The 22,900-nt window shown below is 37.8% G+C and overlaps 1 protein-coding gene across 1 annotated transcript in view; it reads right to left on the reverse strand.

Moving 5' to 3' along the window:
- Positions 1-22,900, reverse strand: part of F13A1 (coagulation factor XIII A chain) — a 187,340-nt gene that overhangs the window by 50,465 nt on the left and 113,975 nt on the right. The window contains exons 10-11 of the mRNA XM_053664120.1: positions 1,991-2,094; positions 292-380 (exon numbers count right to left, since the gene is read on the reverse strand). Of these exons, the coding sequence (XP_053520095.1) occupies positions 292-380; positions 1,991-2,094 (193 nt within the window). The remainder of the gene's footprint in view (positions 1-291; positions 381-1,990; positions 2,095-22,900) is intronic.

Genomic DNA, 22,900 nt, shown 5'->3' on the forward strand with positions numbered 1-22,900 from the left:
CATGTTAATAATAAATATTTACTCATTCTAGTTAAAAAGTGTGGTGGTTAGTAAAGCAATTGCTTATGAGGGAAAAATAATCTCAAAACATCCAGGAAAGAAAAATGTTAGCTAAGAACTGCATTTACAATTAATAACCTGGAGGTTGGCATGATGTCTAGTTAACTGTGTAAGCACAAAGCATATGCCACACACCTGGGAAATCTAGGAGGAAAAAACCTCAGTATCTTATTCTTTGAGGTGTTAAGAGGTCTGGGGGTAAAGGAGCCCTTTCCCCAGCTTCCCGCTTACCTCTGCAAAAACGAAGGGTGCATCAAACTGGAAGCAAACATGACCATGCTTAATGGCTTGAACAGAGGCTGGGCCACACCGATACATCCCTGCATTACACAAAGGAAAACAGGATGAGTTTGTGTCTTCAAGTCTGTTCACATTTAGGACAGGGCATAGCGCTGAGGTGGCTCCACAGAGGCAAGTGCTCCTCAGGGTTGTCACTGATTTAGCCCAGTGCTTTCCATGCCAGGGAGGGCAGAAGACCAGTGTGTGTAATCAGAATTGTTTTGTTGGAAATGTCTCCTCAAAGTGAAATTTGAACTCATGAAAAAACTCAGGAAATCACTGCTCCTGTGTTTATTCTTCCACCTACAAACACATACTCAAGTGTGGGTGCCATGCTACTGGATAACATAATATTTATATGCTTTTACAGTTGGCATCTGGGATGTCGGAAATGGCAATATATCCTCAGGGGTTGTGCTGTTGTTTGTTTTGTGTTTTGGACATTAAGAACACCTACCAAGAGAATTTGGACTCTAATCACACACACTGACCAATGCCCAATATGCACAGAGAAAGTCAATAGGACCACGTTTGTTTATTTACAAAGTTTTAAAATTGTCAGCTGTCTCTAGTTAACAAGAGATTTACTGCTATTAGTCATCTCTAAAGTCTCTTCGTGATAAAGGGTGTGGCAAAAGTAGGTTTACTTTGACAGTGTGCAAAACACAGAGTTTATTCTTTTATTAGTATTTATTAATTATTGCATTATTTTTTCATATGAACAACTGTAAACTTACTTTTTCACCACCCTGTATAACCTAGAACACCAGAAAGTGTTGAACTTTCTCCTTTAAAATCCACTAAGTTTTTATATAAATACATAATGAATGTTTATATATATGTATTTGTATACATATACACACAACCAATATCTCATATCAACCTAAGGAAATAAACATAATGTCCCCAGGCCATTGCCTTTCATTGTCATATTAAAGATAAATAGAGGCTTATGATGTGATTTTATTAAAATCTGGTGGGGGAGTCATACTGCTATTCTTTGCTAAGCGTAGTTTGCAAGTTACATGACAGATACTCAAATTTTGAAAGAAATCACATAATATGAAAAGAAATTAGATTCTGGGGAAAGACAAACTTTTTGAGTCCCTTATTTCTCTACTGCCTTATTTCTTACTACTGTATACCAGGGAGGGTGGAAATACGTTTTGTAGCCTAGTAAAAGTGCTTACCTAGATATTTTTTCTCCTGTCTTCAAAACTGCTTATCATAGCAGGAGTAGATGAATTATGTATGTATGTAAAGTTTTATGCTTTTTTCCCTACAAGTTATGAAGCAATCACCGTAAAGCCAACCATTGAAATGAAATTAAGTTAAAGAACACGCATAAATGACCATGGACATGGACAATAGGGTGGGGATTAGGTTGAAACGGGAAAGGGTGGGGCAGAGGAGAGCAACAGGGGAAATTTGGGACAACTGTGTTAGAACAACAATAGGAAAAAACAGAAAAAGAAAAAAACAGACATAAAATTAACCCTGATTGGCAGGTAGTACCACTGCATATGTGTACAGAAAGTATGTTTTCAAGGTTGGTTCCCTCTCGCAGTGTTTCCCACACATCAAGGGCAATCATAAAAGTGAAATGAAGATCAGCAGTTAAACAGCTCCCTCAGGAAGGATGCAGGTTTACCGTCACTGTTTTCCTGGGGGGTGCTGTCCACAGCTTGCCAACCTCCAAACCCGACAGGTAGATCAGGCCTCGTCATCCAGGCTTCATTCCAGCAGTGGTAGTTCCTTGGAAAACACCCTCCAGTGAGAATCAATTTCCCATCACATTCAATACTCCAAAAAATTAAAAAGTGACCAAAATCCTGAGAATATACCATCTACTAATTATCTGAATGGATTAAACTAATTGAGGACTCCCAGAGATAGCCTGGGCTCTAGACTTCAGTTTGCTGGGAAGATCCCTGCCCATTGGTAGCCCTAGGGGCACTCACACAGCTGGACAGTGCTCTTTTCCAGCTAACCTCAGTTTCAAGTCTCCTCAGAGATATTCTAACTAGCACATTAAACAGTTTTGATATTAGTTATTCTCTGCTGCCTAATGAAACAGAACATACTACATGCTAAAGGGGTAGGAAAATGTTAATTGAAAACAAAATACATACATTTTTGCATTCCTTTTATATTTATGTATGTTACATTTATAAAGCATATCCTTTGTAACAGTTAAGCAATAAAATACCTGTGTTTATGTGTTCAGACCATTGTCATGGAAACTATAACATTAACTCCTGATTATAATTGTTGCAAATTTCCATTTGCTCTTCAGCAAGAAGGAAAGGTTGTCAGGGTGAGTGTCTCTTTACTCTTTATCAAGGTGAATAACCCATGAGCTGAGGGCCATGCAAAACTTGTCACAACTTTGCAAGTGACCCTGGAGGCAAGAGCATGGGACAAAATGTCCTCATGAATTGTATTATTATGTCCTTGAAAAGACCTGTAATTATATGACACTACAGAAACAAATGAGAGCACATGAACCCATCCACACTACAGAAAACTACAGAAAATATTCATATAGTAAAAACAATTTAATGGGAGGTAAAGTAGTTTCAGCAGTCCTATAGCACTGATGAATTTCAAGCCCAACCACTAACTACCCTTTTTCTAAATGTCCTTCAGCATTATTAATTTGTACATGTTGTCATATCTTTGAGTATAGCTCAACTTTCATTGGCTCAATTCAGAGATGTTTATTGAACGATGCACCCATTATGTGTCAGACGCCATGCTAGGTGCTAGAGATTCAATGAAGATCAAGATGTAGGTTTTTGCCCATAAAGAGCTTCACAATCTAGGAGAAATGGCAAATTTAAACCAATTGTTCAAACATTTCATAAGTTTGCTATGAGGCTTAAACAAGATAATATATGTATAGCACTCTACGTCTGGCATGTGATAAGTGCTCAAAAATGGTAACTCTCAGACTTTTAAAAATAATTGATGTGATGTATACTACAGTGGAAATTCATCTGGCGTACAATAGGTCTCAGTGGAAAACTCTCAGGGCATAAGCAGAGAGTTCATGGCAGAAGTGATACTTGAACTGAGTCCTGAAAAGTAAGTGGGACTTTCACAGGTCAACAAATGCAGTAAGAACAAAGTTGTGAAGACATGAAATAGATCCACAGTGTGTTTTGGGAAATGTATGCTGTGGCTGTGCCTGGGTAGCTTTTTTTTTTTGCATATGTGTGTTCATGAGAGAAGAGGATGATAGGTGAGGGTAGGCAGTAAACCCAATGCTGACAAATACACATAACACTTAATATGTGCCAAGCATCATTCTCAAAGCTTTCTGTATACTAACTCACTGGATGTTTATAGTGCCCTATCAGAAGGGCATTGTTATCTTCTCCAGTTTACAAGGGAGGAAACTGAAGCACAGAGAGGTTAAGACTCTTGCCTGAGATTACACAGCTAGTTAGTAATAGAACTCCCAGATCTGAGTTATGCTGCAGGTAAAGATGAGGCAGGTAGTGAGAACCTTTTATCCCAAATTAAATATTTGGGCTTTATTCTTGGGAAAATTAAATCTGCAATTCTGTATTTGTGAGAGATGTGTGAACAAACAATATGAGAGATTGAGCCAAATTACTCCTGCTCCTAAATACTACAAATAGTTGCAATGGGTCAAAAATATGTTCACTACAGAGACACCTGGCCATCATAGTGGAGAGAGGAGCTACAGGAGGTTCAGTGATGGCTTATGGAGATGTGAGGGAACCAGAGGCATTGAGGAGGACTTTTTACATTTACAAGAATGAATGAAGGAGGAATGGAACAAGGTTTGTGTTGAAGGAGGCAGTGTTGGGTGGGTGACAGGTTTATTTTGGACACGATGAACTTGAGTGTCTGTGGCAAATTCAGGAGATGAAACCCAAGAGGCATTTTGAAATACTCATGTGGCATTCAGGATTGGATAAAGAAGAAGTCATTTATGGATGATGGAGGGAAATAGGGGAACAGCCAGAGGAGGAGTGAGTGAAGGGGAAAGATGCAGTGTAGATTTGTCCCCTAAGAGTGATCTAGACTGTGAAGGGAAGAAGAGAAGATTGGGCAATGGCTAGAAATTATGCTATGCAGGAAAGATTGTTTGAATTATTTTTACATTAAGAGAGATTGTCAGTTTGTAGAGGGGAAAAACCAGTCTAGAAGGAGTTGAAATAAAGAGAGATGGATTGAAAGGAGTCTCCAATGCCAAGGGTGCAAGAGATCAAGAGCAGCACCATGGACAGGTGTGGGGAACAAGGTACTGTCTGTAGGGGAGAGAGGTGCGGATGTGGATCAGAATCAGGGTATGGAGGTGTTGGGGCAGGAACATGAAGTTGTCTCTGTCTTTGCTCTGAAGCTGGAAGAAAGGTCACTGTATTAAACAATGGTGTCTAGCCTCCTTTTAGGACAGTGGAGTTCATACCATCAGGCAGAGAGATCCAGAAAACACAGCAATGAAATATTTGCAATACCACATGGGCACAGTTCCTACACAATATGTGGTGTTTACCAACTCTGCCTTTCACCAATATACTACCACTCTAGATTAATATGCCCTAGAATCTCCTTATTTACATTTAAGTATCTTGGGCAAAATTAGCCTTGAACAAGATAAACAAGCTTTGCATTTAAGATCTCAGGTAAAAACTTTTATTTGAGAATAATATTTCTTTTCAAATGACCAGGAGGTGGGGAAAACTTTATTTTCTCTCATTATGATATCTAAGTATTTATTCATGATCTCTTCCACTTTAACCTATGACTGAGACCTTCTCTAAGGGTAGAAGAGGTTAATAAGAGGGTCCAGAACTTGTAGGCAGTGAGATAGACAGAACTATGACCTATCTACCTCACCCACTGCCTAAGAATTCCAGGGGTTGGGTCTCAGTCAACACACAGAAAGGCAATGGCTGGGCTCCCAGCATGGCGGTGAGCAGAGGGAGCCATGGGGCTCTTTCCCGTCATGCTGTTCTCCGTTCAGCAATGTCCAGGAAGAGTTTATTCTGGGCCACTCATTCCAAGAGGGTTCCCTTTTGGCTGGATGTTAAGTATTTCTGGGTACACGTACTTGTCTTTTATATTTCAAGTTCCCCCATGGAAAAGGCTAACAGTTACATACATTTCTGAATTCCATTTTCCTACTCTGCAGGCTGGGGAATCTAAATGCTTCCTGAAGGCTCATTCTTATTTTATAGCTTCTTTACCTAGATTCTTAATAGCCATTCTGCTTTCATCCTGTGGTTTCATCTCGCATGTGCGGAGTACACGGATTCACTTTGGAGCTCTGTCTTGTTCACTGTCACATTCTCAGCACCAGAGCTGGCTCTTGGGAGGCACTTGCAAAGTAATGGTTGACTAGAAGGTGAGGGCATCTAGCAAGGCAGGTATAATTAAACCCCTGTTTGTTTTTAAAATTCAAAGTTTTATATTTTCTCAGAGTCCTCATATGAAGCCTGACTTCCCATAATACCACCAAAATGTGCAGTGTACCTTTAAAGTAAAAATTATAAATCTCTCAAGTGATCTACTTTCCTTATTGCCCTTTCTAAAGAAGCAGTGTCAAAATTAAAACAAAGCCCCCATCTCACTGAGAATTATTTAGTCAAGTTGAATTAAATGGGGGACAGATAATGATGGAGATGGCAAGTGAACACATTTTTGCTTTATGTTACTTTCCGTGTGCTTCCTATACTGACAGTTAGTGATTTCTGGAGGTCCTTTCAAGGATGCTAATAATCCAGCAGTTTCAGTACAAAGGACCCAGAAAATGTTCACTGAAGGCAGAGCCTCCCTAATGAAGCAGCAGCATGCACACTGCTGGGGACCCGCGAAGGTATGCCACAGCCCTGAAATTAAAGTTTCTCCTCTGACTCAGGAAACCCCTGTCCTTAGAATTCACACTCAGGAGATAATCACACAGATGTGATGGCAAGTACATAGAATATTCATCGTTGCATTATTTGTAAGAAGGGAAAATCGGAAACAGCCCAATTGCCCAATATTTAATTAATTATTTGAAACTCAAAATAGAATATTATTCAGGCATAAAAATGCAGGTCTATGTTTATTAGACAGGAAATATTTCTATGGCATACTAACTTTTAAAAATCACACTATAGCACCATATATAGTGTATATGTTCATCATGTATATAAATAAGTGTGAAAGGAAGAATTTTAAATGACCTTCACCCCTGTATAATTTTCCCCTTGATGTCTATGAATAAGATGGTATATCACTCCTTGGATTTTGCAGTTGCAATTAAGATAATTAACCTTTTGACTGACTTAAATGAGAGATTACCAAGGTGGGCCTGGCCTAATCAGGTGAGCACTTTAAATGTGGGTTTAGAGGACAGAGACAGAACAAGTCAGAGATTCAACGTAACAGAGACATTATATTGCTGGCCTTGAAGAAGATGGCCACTTATATGAGTTTTAAAGCTGTAAGGAACTGAGTTCTTCCAAGAACCTAAAGAAGTGCTGAACCTTAGATGGGGCAACAGTCCCAGCTAACGCTTTGAGACTGTAAGCAAAAGACCCAGTTAACCTGTGCCCAAATTCCTGACTTGCATAAATGGTTTGATAATAAATTTGTATTGTTCTGAGCTGTTAAATTTTTGGTAATTGTTATGCAGCAATAAAAAATAAATACAATATTCAAAGATGTTAAAGAATGCTTAACAAAATGTTGACAATGTTGAGTAGTTAGAAAGCATATGACTTACTTTCATGATTGTTTTTACATTTGAAATTTTAAAAATAAACATGTACTAGTTTTCTCTCTCCCCCCAAAAAATGTTAAGAGGGCTATTTTTAATTAAAACATGGTAGAGCATAGTTCAAAATCTTCCCTGGTTCTAACAGCTGGCTAACGTCACATCCAGATTGCAAGAGCCGATGGGAGTGTGGAGAAGTGGATGGAGAACATAGCTGAAACCACAATGGGCTTTAGAGCTCCCTGTGCTATATTTTTAAGGAAAATAAAGTGGATTATTGAAGCACAGAGCCCTTTACTGCCTTTAATTTAGCTGATGCTTAAACACTACACAGGGTCATCTCATTTACAAACTGTGCAGAAAGGTTGCAGAGAAAAGGAATCCCTAAAAGGGAAGAAAGAGATATGAGCTTGTAACTCTGTTTCTGCAGCTTTATTAGGGCCCAAGGGAAAGCACAAACAAGATCCAGAGAAAGCCCTGAAGGAGCTGTCTTAGACCAACTTCACATGTAAACCAAATATTTGACTTCTTTTATTTTAAAAATGGCAGGGGATGGAAGAAAGGTGCTTGTCTGGCTTGCAAATTATTTGTGTATTCATAGAAATGAGCACAGCCCCTCCACTCTGGCTCTGCTCATGACTTCTAATATAGGCAGTGATATTAGTGACAAAATGACAGCACAGGTCCAGCCAAGATGGAGGCATGGGCAGATATGCTTCACTTCCTTGCACAACCAAAAAGAAGGATGACAACCAATTTAAAAACAAAAGACAGCCCTGGCTGGTGTGGCTCAGTGGATTGATTGTCAGCCTGTGTATCAAAGGGTCGCTGATTCGATTCCCAGTGTATGGCACATGCCTGGGTTGCAAGCCAGGTCCCCAGTAGGGGGCATGCAAGAGGCAACCACACACTGATGTTTCTCTCCCTCTCTTTCTCCCTCCCTCCCTCCCTTCTCTCAAAAAATAAACAAAAATTTTAAAGAAAGAAAACAAACAGAACTGCCAGAAAAATCAAACTATATGGAAGTTGAACAACCAATAAGTTAAAGAAACATTCACTTAGACTCATAGGAGAGTTGGAGATGGGAAGCTGAGATGGCAAGGACATGTGACAAGGCAGAGGCTAGTGGGCTGGGTTATCCGTATTAGCATGAAGATAAACTGGCAGGAACAACTGGGGAATAAGACAGACTGCACAGCCAAGGGTTCTAGCACAGGAAAAGAAAGCTTCAAAACCTCTAACTGTAAAAACCTGTGAGGGTTGTGGCAGTGAGAGAAACTCCCAATCTTGTTGGAAACCACTCTGCCTGGTGTCAGGAATTGTAACTACCCCCTATGGCTAAGGCTGAGTGAGTGACCTCTGAAATTTGAGCCACAAGAAGACAAAGCTTGTCTCTAGTAGCAAACGCCGCCTCTGCTTCCTCCCCTGCCCCCAGTGCATGGTTGGATAGTCAGAGACAGGTATGACCCCTTAGAGGAGGGGCAACCTAAGCCAGACACAATCACGTGGGAGGCCATCATGGAAGGACTCAGGGGGCTGCAACAAAAAGGGAGTGATGGACACTCGCCCCCTGGCTATTCTGACATAGCTGAGTCCTCATGTCCTCTGGGAGAAGTGCTTCCTGGCTCTAATCCACTTAAGCCTTAAAAACTTTGATGGGGAAGACGGTGCAGCCCTGTGCTGAAAAGGGCAGGTTCCCTGGGTGATTGGGCCTAAGAAAGAATATGTAAAATCCTGTTAAACCTGCTTTGTTTAGAATGCTCTCATTTAAATGATAAGAGTCCAAGCAAGAAGTTTGTTCCTCAGTTTTATGGCTCTTTAGCTACCTGACCCTGACTGAGAATAAGCCCTCTTAGTTCTTTGAATGCTATCTATTGTTTGAACCCTACCTGTATTCTTGTGCAAACAAACCCAATAAAAGCCCATTGAGGAAGGGGCTCTTGGCCCTTCTTTTTGAGGGATGGGCTACCTTTCCTCCCGAAGCAGATCATGTCTTGGTAGTTTCACTTTCATCCAGAGTGGATGGGGGACTTTGCAGGCAAGTTGCCCTGACACAGTCTCACAGGAGAGTCTGGTGGAGGGGCCCATGGAATCCTTGAAAATGCACAAGCCTACCTACCTGGCATCAGCATCTGAAATGGCGCAGTCCACTTGTGGAAAGTGAGAGAAATAACTGAAAGTGGGGTGAAAGCCAAGCAAGCAGCATTGTTCCCTCTTGGACAACTCCTCCACATACAGTGCCACAACCCAGTGAAGCGGGTTGCCCCATCCTGGTGAATGCCTAAGGTTCTGCCCCTTACAACATAACAGGTGAAATAAGACAAAGAAATATGGCCCAAATAAAAGAATAGATTGAAACTCCAGAAAAAGAACTAAGTGATGAGGAGATATACAACCTATCTGATGCTGAGTTAAAAACACTGGTAATCAGGATGCTCATGGAAATGATTGGGTACAGTTACAAAATAAAGGAAGACATAAAGATTATGCAACATGAAGTAAAGAAAAATATACAGGGAACCAACAGCCAAGGGAAGGAAACTGGAACTGAAATCAAAGAAGGAAAAGATGAATACTCAACTGGAACAGAGTGAAGAAGCAAAAAATTCAAAATTGAGGACAAGCTTACGAACCTCTGGGACAACTTTAAACGTTACAACATCTGAATCATAGGGGTGTCAGAAGAAAAGGAAGAGCAAGAAATTGAAAACTTATTTGAACAAATAATGAAAGAAAATCTCCCCAATCTGGCAAAGGAAGTAGACATGCAAACCCAGAAAACTCAGAGAATCCCCAAGAAATTGGATCCAAGGAAGCACACACCAAGACACACCATAATTACACTACCCAAGATTAAAGATAAAGAGAGAATCTTAAAAGCAGCAAGAGAAAAGGAGAAAGTTAACTACAAAGGAGTTCCCATTAGACTATCAGCTGATTTCTCAAAAGAGACCTTGCAGGCAATAAGGGGCTGAAAAGTTTTCAAAGCCATGAAAAGCAAGGACATACATCCAAGATTACTCTACCCAGCAAAGCTATCATTTAGAATAGAAGGGCAGATAAAGTTCTTCCAAGATGAGGTAAAGTTAAAGAAGTTCATTATCACCAAGCCCTCATTATATGAAATGTTAAAGGGATTTATCTAAGAAAAAGAAGATCAAAACTAGGAACAGTAAAATAACAACAAACACAACTATCAACAACTGAACCTAAAAACAAACAAATAAACTAAGCAAACAACTAGAACAGGAACAGAATCACAGAAATGGAGAATCACAGAAATGATCACATGGATGGTTATCAGTGGGGAGGAGGTGGGAGGAGATAGGAGGAAAAGGGACATGAAATAAGAAGCATAACTGGTAGGTACAAAATAGACAGGGGTAGATTAAGCATAGTATAGGAAATGGAGAAGTCAAAGAACTTATATGTATGACCCATGGACATAAATAAACTAGGGGGCATGGAATGCTGGCATGAGGAGGGGTGCAAGGTGGAGGAGGATAAAGGGGAGAAAAAATGGGACAACTGTAATAGCATAATCAATAACATATACTTGAAAAATGACAGCACATCCTGGAATTTTAAAACTTTGTTCATTTCAATGGTAATGGGTAGGGTAGAATCAGAGATGTTGGGAAGAAGTTGGGACAAGTTGGTGGAGTTGGTTGGAGTTGGTGGAGTTGGTCTTAGTAAGACATTCCAAAGTGGAAATAAAAACTTTGACCAAGAAAACACTTTCAGATAGGAAAGGTAATGAAGCAAGACAACGAAAAGGAATTATTCAGAGGTACTGGGGCATGCTGAGGGAAACTTGTATGGAGCTGGGATCCGGGAGCACCACACTGTTTCAGAATGCATCTGTTCATTGTTAGGGACTGCTGGAGTGCTTAAACCAGGAAGGGGCATTTAGAGTCTGTCTAAGGTCATGTCAGTCAAAGGCCGGAGGCCCGGACAGGTGAAGACCAGGCCAGCGCATCCACCCCTTCCCCCCCTCCCCCCTGCTGTAGGAACCAACTGCTCACCAAGGAAAAAAGACGATATGACGGTTTTTGCTTTTGCTTGTCCTGCATGGGGAAGGGTCCTATAATGTTCATTGAGAAGTTGAAGTTTAAGCACAGTCTGATGTGGCAGGAGAGAACCCATTTGAGGGGGTTGAAGATAGGGGCAGACTTGAGTGTATACTGTAACTTCCAAAATGAAACTATGAAGTATATTTACAGCAGAGGTGATAGTCAAAATAATTAATAACTGCCCAGACACAGACATGAACAAACTGGAAGTTGTAACCAATCAGAAAGGATACTCACTATAAATGCCAGGAAAGTCTTTCCAGGGCATATTGGATAAATGCCAGCCCAGATGTATTCAACCACATGTACAATACGATAGTACTTAAATTTCTTTCCATTTACAAAGTTATCTGGGAGTGCGTCTTTCCTTAGTCCTGAGAGTATAGCCTTTCCACTTTCTTCTTCAGCTTCCAGGTATTGATTTCTTGAATATTTGTTGAGAGAATTCTATAGCAGTTTCATTGACAATGAATTTTAGAAAATTAGGGGATAATCATGTAATTTCTTTTTTTCTCCTCTTTTGATAGCTCCCCTCTTTTGATTATCTATTTTACTTATTTTTTCATTGTGGGACAAGAAAATGGAAGAGTCAGAAGGATACTAAGTTTGGTGCTAATGAAAGAAGCAAATGACTTCCCAAAATGCTCAGGAAGTAGATATCACACATTCAAATACTTATTGCCATTACTAATGAGTAGAAGTTCCTCTGTAACTCTGCTGGGTTCACTTTTGAAAATGAGCCTCTGTCCCCCTTTACTACTCTCTCTGACATAGCAATTAGAAATTGATATTCCACCTGAAAATGAAGAAAGTGTTGGATATTGAGAGTATTTATTTGAATAACGCTAATGTGTAAAAACTTTCTATAATTAATGCTGGCCAAGTTTGTCCATAGATATTGAAGAAAGTGTTTAAAAAATACTATCAACAATCTTTGTAAGTTCCAAAGTTACTGTTTTGCACTTTAAAGCTGTTTATTAGTATAAGATCCTAAGGTTGATAGCTCTTATATAAAGTTTTTCTAGAGGTCTTATTAATCATCAAAAGAAATTAGTTTATATTCAGTATAGATTAAGTGGTACATATTTTATTAGCTTCTAATTATTTGAAAACTGGTAATCTTTGAGTGTTGTATATGATGACTCTCTTAGGCAGAATTTATGATTAACCAAAATGACATTTATCTTATTATGAAAAACACCTTACTGTGTTCTATGGGTTTATCAGATGACTTCAACTTTCTTTTTCATCCTAATCTCCTGAGAGGTATTTGCAATGACATCTGCTTTTTTAAATCTCCTGACTTTCTCTTTGTTCATTCTCAAGAGGGATTTGAGTAGGGAACTACAGGCTCTCTCAGCAGATATTCCAGATGCAGCACTAGGGTAGGTGTATGAGAGGTATGGGAGGAGAGCCTAGTGCGATGGGTTTCAACCTTCAAAAAAGGCCCTTCCTAATTTTGTAACAAGTATTTTGTAACACCCCTTTATTATGCTGAAGTGAACTCCACAAATACCTTTCTATACACATATTTTTTCAAGTACCAATATAATGCCCTATAGTGTATAAAGGAATATGGAAATAAAAGGATAAACATAAAGTCATAATTTCAACAAATATATGTCAGAAAGATGATGATAGACACCAAGTTATTCCTACAAAATGTAAAACCTGAAAGGAGCGTGACAGACTCCCAATTTGGAACTGCTTTGTGGTGGTTCAGTGTGTGCTCTTGGGAAATACTTCCAGGATGGCAGAGTGAGGGCCTTCAAAAAACTGGTTCTTCATAAAGTCAATGAGAATACTAGTAAACATGATCAAAACCAACTTTTCCAGAAATGAAAATGTACCAAGACTTCCGACAATCTAAGGAGGATTAATACATCAAAAATTGAGTCTCATTAAGAATAGCGACCTTTGTGACATTTTAATTTGCCTTATTCCCACACCCCTCTTTACGTCTCCATTGTAGTCTTGAAAACCTAAAGCTTTGTATCTACAGTAGTTAGAAAAACTTGCAGCCTATAAAACAATGAAGGGGAGAAAATGGGTTTGGAACTCTCTAGAAACTCAACTTCAAAGAATTATTACTGTTCAATCTGTCTGGAAGCTCTCTAAAAATCTCCACTCTCGGATTATTTTAATTTGATCTGATTCAGAGATCACTCTGTGCAACTAGTCCTATTTGTATGATGTTTTTCAAAAACAATTAAAAGCAGCTGTTTAACGTCATACCTGCCTGAAGGGGTTGGTACAAGCTGAAGATAATAAAGGCTGCCCCCCAAAACTTAAAAGGAAAACCTAGGGACTGACATTCTCATAGGGGATTTGAACAACTCTTACATATTCTGAGTCTAAATGGCCACATACACATGCAGGGTTTTGTGCATGCCCAGGAAAGCCCCAAGACAGTCCTAGTCTCCCACTTCTGGCTGACCTTGAGGCTTTGTACAAGCAGAGAATGAAGGCTACAGTAGAACTGTAAACTTCTTGCTGGATCAGTTAAGACATTCACCCAACATATGCATACACAGAGCTCCTAAGAAAAATGAGAACTTGTTGGTTCAAGGTATGTAAGGTCCAATTATTAACAGCCCACTAAATTAACTCAGCAAAGAGGCTTTAGTGGCCAGACATGATAAAGAATACAGACTATAAAATTAGTACAGGAAAGTCACTAAACAAACAGCATCAGCCACAGCAAAAATAACAAACATCAACAACAGACTCTGGGGAGCAGGAAATCTGATTTTCAGAGTTACCATATTTATTATTTAAAATGTTCAGTTTTTAACAAAAATTGCAAGACATATAAACAAAACAGAAAGGTATGAACCACACACAGGGAAAAAAAAAGCAGTCAAGAGGAACTGTCACTGAAAAAACCAAGACATTGCATTTACTAGACAAAGATATTATGTCAGCTGTTATAAGTGTGTTTAAAGAACTAAAGGAAACCATGAGAGTGGTATCTAACTAAACAGGGAAAATTAATAAAAAACTTAAAAATTATGAAAAGAAACTAAACAGAAATTCTATAGTACAATAACTAAAATGAAAATTTCAAAATTGCACCTAAAGGTCTTGAAAACAGATTTAAGTAGGCAGAAAGGAGAAAAAACATCAGTGAAGGTAAAGTCAATTGAAATGATCCAATCTAAATAACAGAAGAAAACATGAAAAATGAACAGAGCCCCAGACACAAGTGGGACACAAATCAAGTGTAGCAACATACTTATAATGTGACTCCCAGAAGAAGAGAAAGTAGCAGAAAGAATATTTGAGAAATAATAGCTGAAAATGTTCCAAATTTGATTATAGAGATGAATATACATATGTAAGAAGTTAAGAGACTCCAAATATGATCAACTCAAAGATATATACACATCAACATGTCGCAGCCAAACTGTCAAAAACTGAAGACAAAAACAATCTTGAAGATGGCATGAGAAAAGTAATTGACTATGTACAAAAGGATATCAGTAGTATTAAAAGTAACTTTTTATCAGAAAACATAAAAGCTAGAAACCAGTGATATGATGTATTCAAAAGGCTGAAAGAAAATTGTTAACCAAGAATTGTATATCTTGTAATACTGTCCTTCAAAAGAAGAAATAAAGGTAACTACATAGAGTAATATGGAATGTAGTATAAGTGTATATTTGTTTGTAATTGTCTCTGATTTTTAACAAAACTTCATAAAACAATAATTATAAAATTGTATCAATGGGCTTATAATGTAGAAATATATAATCTGTATTGCAACAATACCTCAAAGGGAGGGGGAAATGGAACAAAGTTATTATATGCTGTGGAAATTAAGTTGGTATTAATCTGAACCCGATTGTTGTAAATTTTTATGTTAATTGCAATCCTCAGGAAAACCACTGAGAAAAAACTGAAAAACATATAGTAAAAAGAAACAAAAAATATATTAAAATTGTATACTAAAATATATATTACATAATATTAGAAAGAAATGGAGAAACAGAAGAAGAAAGATAGAATATATAAAAAGAAAATAGCAAAATGGCAGATGTAAGTCCTATTTATCAGTAATCACACTGAATGTTAATAAAATAAATACTCCAATCAAAAGATAGAGGTTGGCAAAATAGATAACAAAAAGTGATTTAACTATCAATATATACTGTATATAAGAGATACATTTTATACTCAAAGATGCACATAGGTTGAAAGTAAAAAGATGAAAAAATATACCATGTAAATAGTAGCCAAAAGATCGCTAGAGTGGCTATATTTATATTAGGAAAAATAGAGTTTATGACAAATATTGTTAGTAGAGACAAAGAAGAACATTTTTAATAATAAAAGGATAATGCTATCAGGAAGACGTAACAATAGTTAACATATCTGCATCTAATAAAAGAGTCCCAACATACATGAAGGCAAAACTAAGAAAACTGATGAGAAACATAGATAATTTAACAATTTAAACAGAGGTAGGTTGTATTGGTTGGATGAAATGGATGAAGGGAGTCAAAAGGTACAAACTTCCAGTTACAAAATAAATGTCATGGGTTTGTAACTACAGCATGGTAACTATGGTCAGTAAGGTGGTACTGCATATTTAAAACTTGCTAAAAGAGTAGATCTTAAAAGTCCTCATCACACACAAAATATTTTATGTCTCTTGATGGATATTAACTAGACTAATTGTGGTGATCATTTGTAATATATATAAATACTATTATTGAATCATTATGTTATAGACTTTAAACTAACACAATAATATGTCAATTATACCTCAAACAAACCAACAAACAAATAAAAACTGTTCCACAAATACAAGTTTGAGACTTTAATGCTATACTTTCAATATGGATGGAACAAATAGGTAGAAAGTTAACAAGGAAACAGAAGACTATAATACACCAAATAAACATAATGGACATCCATAGAACACGCTACCCAACAACAGAAAAATACACAATGTTCTCAAGTGCAAATGGAACATTTTTCAGAATAGATGATACATTTTACCATAAAACAAATCTTAAAGTTGAATCCATTAACATTTAATATAATTACTGATAAACAGGATTTACATCTGACACTTTTTTATTATGTCTTTTTTCTTCCTCTGTTCCTCTATTCTTTATTTTGGGGAAAAATATTTTCTAGTGTGTCATTTAATTTTTTTTTCTGTTTCTTCTTACTACAAGTTTTTTTCAGTTTTATTCTTAGTACTTTCCTTTGGGATTACCATTAATATCATAACTTAAAACAATATAGCTCAGATTTACTAATAGGAATATAATTTCAATAACAAAATTTTTGTTCCATTCCCCCTGTCTTTTTGCTGTTAATGTAATAAAGATTACATCTTTCTATATTATAAAAACATCAACATGGAGGAAGATGTTCCCCTTACACTTGGGGTGGAAAAACCGAGCTGATCTAGGGAGGAACAGAGCAAAGAGCCACCAGTACTATAGCATATATGAAAATAGGAGATCAAAAATTGGAGTGGACATTGAAAAACGAGATGGTAAAGAGAGTGCTTCAAGACAATAAGGGCCCAGGGATCAGAGCAGGGACAGGGGTGGCTGCAGTCCCATGCCCAGCACCCACCACAGGGTTCTTGGGAGAGAGCTGGGTCAACTGCTCTCTCTTTGGCCAAACAGGGTTTGAGCAACATTGGGAGAGACTTGGTTGCTTAAAGTCACAGAAAGGGGAATCAGAACTAAGTGGCAAACACACAGGGGCTGTGAGCACCCATGCATAGCCCTAGGAAGACTGCATGCCCCAACCTTGAGGTGGCTGTGCTCACCTGCGAGATCGTGCCAGCAATTTGGGGAGAGTGTGCCTTGTGGAAGACACAACTGTAGACCTGAGGAGAGTGTGTGCTCAACAGGAGGCCTGGAGCCCCCACACAAAGCTGTATGAAGAGGAACCATGATAGTTCTGGGGACAGTACCTGTGAGGCTGACTGAGCACTATGGGAAAGGGAGAAAAGCCCCTCAGCCTGCTGCAGCCAGCAAGACCAGAAAAACAAGTGGGGCCAGTTTGAAACCAGCCAGAGGCTTCTTCTTCTTCTTTTTTAAGTAATTTTTTATTTTTAAATTTTTATTATTTTTTTATCTCTCAATTCCTTTTTCCTGTCTCTCCTTCTTTCTTTTATTCTTTCTTCCTTTCTTTCCAATGTTATCTTTTTTCCTTCCTTCTTCTGCTTTTTTTTTTTAATACCCACAAATGAGACAAAAAACCCTGGAGCTGTGAAAATACCAGAGTTGGACCCAAAGAGGGGGCATCCCAACAGCTGAGATAGTGAGATAAATTTCACTTTGCTATTACAGAGAACCTGCAAGTTATTGCACATTTGTACTATTATTTTTCATTATTCTTACATCTTTTATTTTAATAGTATTTTTGTATTCCTCTTCTTCCTGCTTAGTCTTCTTTGCTTGGCTGGTTATGTTGCATCATTTGACAGGTTTCCCCTGTTTTCTCTTTCATAGTGTACTGCTAATTTACTGACATCCACTTCACTTGTGTTCCAATAGCATGCTACTCAAGGTCCTATACTCCCTATTCTTGTTATCTAAATCACCTAGATTCTGTCATATGACTGTTGCTTTAATATTATTGTAAATAATAGCTGTTCCATACAGTTGTAAATACTACACAACACTCCTCCCAGATCTTAGCTCACTTCACGGTTTCCTAATCTCTATTACTGTAGTGGTTAACTCTATTCTCTCACACACTACACCTATTTACTATCCTTTACTCTCACCTTACCTCAGAATCTGACCTCCCACAAGCTTACTGCTTTCTAGATACAACTCAAAAGCCTTCCCTCCCCAAAAAGAGTCTTATTTTCTTTCCATCCTTTCTTAAAAGTGGCTAGTTGGGTGGAATATCACTATTAACACTATACATAGCCAAAGGATCTCCCATATCTTCTCTACAGGCTGCTACTGTAAATATCACAGAATACTCTCTTGCTGTCTAAAACCATTTGCCTTACCCCTCCAATTGATCACAAAAAACAGTAGGTGGAAGCTTTGAACATGAGGATGCACAAAGGAGATTGCACCACTGAATCTCACAGGTATTCTACCGCAGAAGTCCACACCATAAACTCAGGGAACCAGAACAGATCAATTTAAGAAGCTGAGTCTAACAAGAAGAGTCTCACAAACAGTGGGAAGACAAAGAAACAATCCCCAACTGAAAGGAAAGACGAAAGCCTCAGAAAAAATGCTAGATGAAATAGAGGCAACTGAACTATTAGATATTGAGTTCAAAGCAATGGTTACCAGAAAGCTCAATAAACTCACTGTGAATTTCCAGAAACTACAGGGAAACTACAATGAACTCACTGCAAACTATATCAACATGAAAAAGAAAATAGAAACTATCAACAAGGGCCAAGAGGAAATTAAGAATATAATGTCTGAACTGAAGAACATAGCAGAAGGAAACAAAAGCAGGATCAATGAAGCAGAAGATTGGATCAGTGAGTTGGAGGACAAAGTAGAAAAAAACACCCAGAAAGAGCAAGAAAAGGAAAAGAAGATCAGAAAGAATGAAGAGGAATTAAGAGAAATATAAGACAATATGAAATGTAATAATATCTGTATAATAGGGATACCAGAAGAAGAAGAAGAAAAAGGGATAGAAAACCTATTTGAAAAAGTAATGATGGAAAACTTATCTAATTTGATAAGATAAAAAAGTCACACAAATCCAGGAAACACAGAGAGTCCCAATCAAGAGGAACCCAAAGAGGCCCGACTTAAGACACATCATAATTAAAATGGCAAAATTCCAAGACAAAGAAAGAATTTTAAAGGCAGCAAGGGAGAAACAGGAGGTAACATACAAGGGAGCCCCAATAAGGTTAACAGCTGACTTCTCCATGGAAAAGCTCCAAGCCAGAAGAGAATGGCAAGAAATATTCTAAGTAATGAGAACCAGAGGCCTGCAACCAAGGCTACTTAACCTAGCAAGGCTTTCAATCCAGATAGAAGGTCAGATAAGAAGCTTCCTAGACAAAAGAAGTCTAAAACAATACACCTCCACCAAACCAGCTCTGCAAGAGATGTTTAAGAGCCTGCTTTAAGGCAAGAAAGGAAAAGAGAGAGAGGAACATAGGTACAAAAATGGCAATGAATAAGTTCCTATCAATAATAACCTTAAACATACGTGGATTAAATGCTCCAATGAAGACATAAAATAGCTGAATGGATAAGAAAGCATAATCCACACATATGCTACATACAAGAGAACCACCTCAAGACAAAAGACCTACACAGACTGAAAATGAAGGGCTGGAAACAAATTTTCCAAGCAAATGGACAGGGAAAAAAAGCTGGGGTAGCGATACTCATCTCAGATAAAATAGACTTCAAAAAAAGGGCCATAAAGAGAAACCCAGAAGGTCACTTCATAACACTCAAGGGAAGAATCCACCAAGAAGACATTAACATTGTAAATATATATGTACCCAATATAGGAGCACCCAAATACATAAAGAAAATCTTAGAAAACTTCAGAAAAGATATTGACAGCAACACAATTATAGTAGGGGATTTTAACACCCCACTGTCAAATATGGACAGATCTTCCAAACAAAATATCAACAAAGATATTGTGGCATTGAACAATGCCCTAGATGAAAGGGCTCTTTATATAGAGCCCTTTATCACAAAGAAGCTAAATACTCATTCTTTTCAAATGCCCATGGAACATTTTCAAAGATAGACCACATGATAGAACACAAAACAAGCCTCAACAAATTTAAGAAAACTGAAATCACACCAAACATTTTCTCCCATCACAAGGGACTGAAACTAGAAACCAACACCAAGGGAAAAAAACAAAAACACTCAAAATCATGGAGATTGAAGAGCATGTTATTAAACAATGAATGGGTCAAGAATGAAATTAGGGAAGAAATCAAAAGGTCTCTGTAGACAAACAAAAATGAACACATGACAATCCAAAACTTATGGGACACAGTGAAGGCAGTCCTGATAGGGAAGTTCATAGTGATAACGGCCTACCTAAAAAAGATAGAAACATTTAAAACAACCTAACTCTATGTCTACAAGAACTCAAGGAATAACAGCAAAGACAGCCCAGAGCAAGTAGAGGAGAGAAATAACCAAAATCAGAGCAGAATTCAATGACATAGAGACTAAAAGCACAACTCTAAGGATCAATGAATCCAGGAGCTGGTTCTTTGAAAAGATAAACAAAATTGACAAGCCATTAAGTAGGCTCATCAAAAAAAAAAAAAAAGAGGAAGAGGATGAAAATAAACACAATGAGAAATGAAAGAGGAGAGATTACAACCCATACCACAAAATACAAAGATATTACTATGAAGAACTGCATGCCAAGAAATTTGAAAACCTAGGTGAAAGGGACACATTTCTAGAAAAATACAGTCTTCCAAAACTCAATGAAAAGAAGCAGAAAGCATGAACAGACCAATAACAGCAGATGAAATTGAAGAAGTAACAAAAAAACTCCCAACACACAAAAGCCCTGCACAAGACCATTTCACAGGAAATTTCTATAAAGCATTTAAGAAAGAGCTAACCCCTATTCTTCACAGATTATTCCAAAAAATTAAAGAACATGGAAGACTCCCAAACTCTTTTTATAAAGCCAGCATTATCCTAAACCCAAAACCAGATAGAGACACAACAAAGAATGAAAACTTCGGGCCAATATTGCCGATGAACATAGATGCTAAAATCCTCAACAAATATTGGCAAACTGCATCCAACAATACATTAGGAAGATCATACACCATGACCATCTGGGATTCATCCCAGGGAAGCAAGGATGGTTCAATATTTGCAAATCAGTAAATGTAATACATCACATAAACAAAAGCATAGACGAAAACCACATGATCATATCAACAAACGCGGAAAAAGCTTTTGATTAGGTACAACATCCATTTATGATAAAAACACTCAGCAAAGTGGGAATAGAAGGAGCATTTCTCAACATAATAAAGGCCATATATAAGAGACCTACAGTCAACATCATACCCAACGGGCAAAAACTAAAAGCTTTTCCACTAAGATCAGGAACAAGACAAGGTTGTCCACTTTCACCACTTCTATTCAATATAATATTGGAATTTTTAGCCACAGTGACCAGACAAGAAAAGGAAATAAAAGGCATCCAAATCAGAAAGGAGGAAACCAAACTGTCACTGTTTGCAGATGACATGATAGTGTATGCAGTAAATTCTATAGACTCAGCCAAAAAACTGCTTGACCTAATAAATGAATTTGGCTAAACAGTGGGATACAGTCAATATCCAGAAGTCAAAGGCATTTTAGTATACCAACAATAAAACAGCAGGAGCAGCAATCAAGAAAAAGATCCCATTTTCTATAGCAAAAAGAAAAATAAAATACTTAGGAATAAACCTAACCAGAGGTAAAAGACCTGTATTCAGAAAACTACGCAACACTGAAAAAACAAATCAAGAAAGACACACACAAATGGAAACATATACCGTGTTCATGGATTGGAAGAATTAACATCATCAAAATGTCCATACTACACAAAGAAATTTACAGATTCAATACAATACCTATTAAAGTCTCAACAGCATATTTCACAGACATAGAACAAACACTTCAAAAATTTATATGGAACCATAAATGACCTCAAATAGCTGCTGCAATTTTGAGAAAGAAGAGTAAAGTAGGAGGGATCACAATACCTAATACCAAACTGTATTACAAGGGCACTGTAATCAAAACAGCCTGGTACTGGCATAAGAACAGGCACATAGACCCATGGAACAGAACAGAGAGCCCAGAAATAAACCCAAGTCTCTATGGTCAATTAATATTTCACAAAGGGGGCAGCAACATAAAATGGAGTAATAATAGCCTCTTCAACAAATGCTGTCGGGAGAACTGGATAGCTTTGTGCAAAAAAATGAAACTCAAGCACCAACTTACACCATACACCAAAATTAATTCAAGGTGGATAAAAGATTTAAACATAAACCGTGACACCATTAAAGTCCTAGAGGAGAACATAGGCATGAAAATCTCAGATATTTCATGCAGCAACATTTTTACTGATATGTCCCCTGGAGCAAGGGACATAAAAGAAAGAATAAACAAATGGGATCTCATCAAAATTAAAAGCTTCTGCATGGCTAAAGAAAACAGTATTAAAATAAAAAGAGAACCAACAGTATGGGAAAACAGAATTGCCAATGACACCTCAGACAAGGGTTTAATCTCCAAAATATACAAAGAATTTACATGGCTCCACTCTAAGAAGACAAGTAACCTGATTAAAAAGTGGGCAAAGGACTTTAATGGACACTTCTCCAAGGAGGACATACAGAGGATCCAGAGACACATGAAAAGATGTTCAATATCACTAGCTATCAGAGAGATGCAAATTAAAACCACAATGAGATACCACTTCATGCCAGTCAGAATGGCTATCATAAACAAAGCAACAAAAACAAATGTTGGAGAGGTTGTGGGGAAAAGGGGTCCTTAGTGCACTGTTGGTGGGACTGTAGACTGGTACAACCACTATGGAAAACAGTATGGAATTTTCTCAGAAAACTGAAAATGATCTGCCTTTTGACCTGGAAATTCCACTGCTAGGATTATATCCTAAGAACCCTGAAACACCAATCCAAAAAAACCTATGCACCCCAATGTTCATAGCAGCACAATCTACAATAGGCAAGTGCTGGAAGCAACCTAGGTGCCCATCAATA

This window comes from Artibeus jamaicensis, unplaced genomic scaffold, assembly GCF_021234435.1.
Source record: "Artibeus jamaicensis isolate MK-2021 breed Jamaican fruit bat unplaced genomic scaffold, CSHL_Jam_final contig_335, whole genome shotgun sequence".
Classification (NCBI taxonomy): domain Eukaryota; kingdom Metazoa; phylum Chordata; class Mammalia; order Chiroptera; family Phyllostomidae; genus Artibeus; species Artibeus jamaicensis.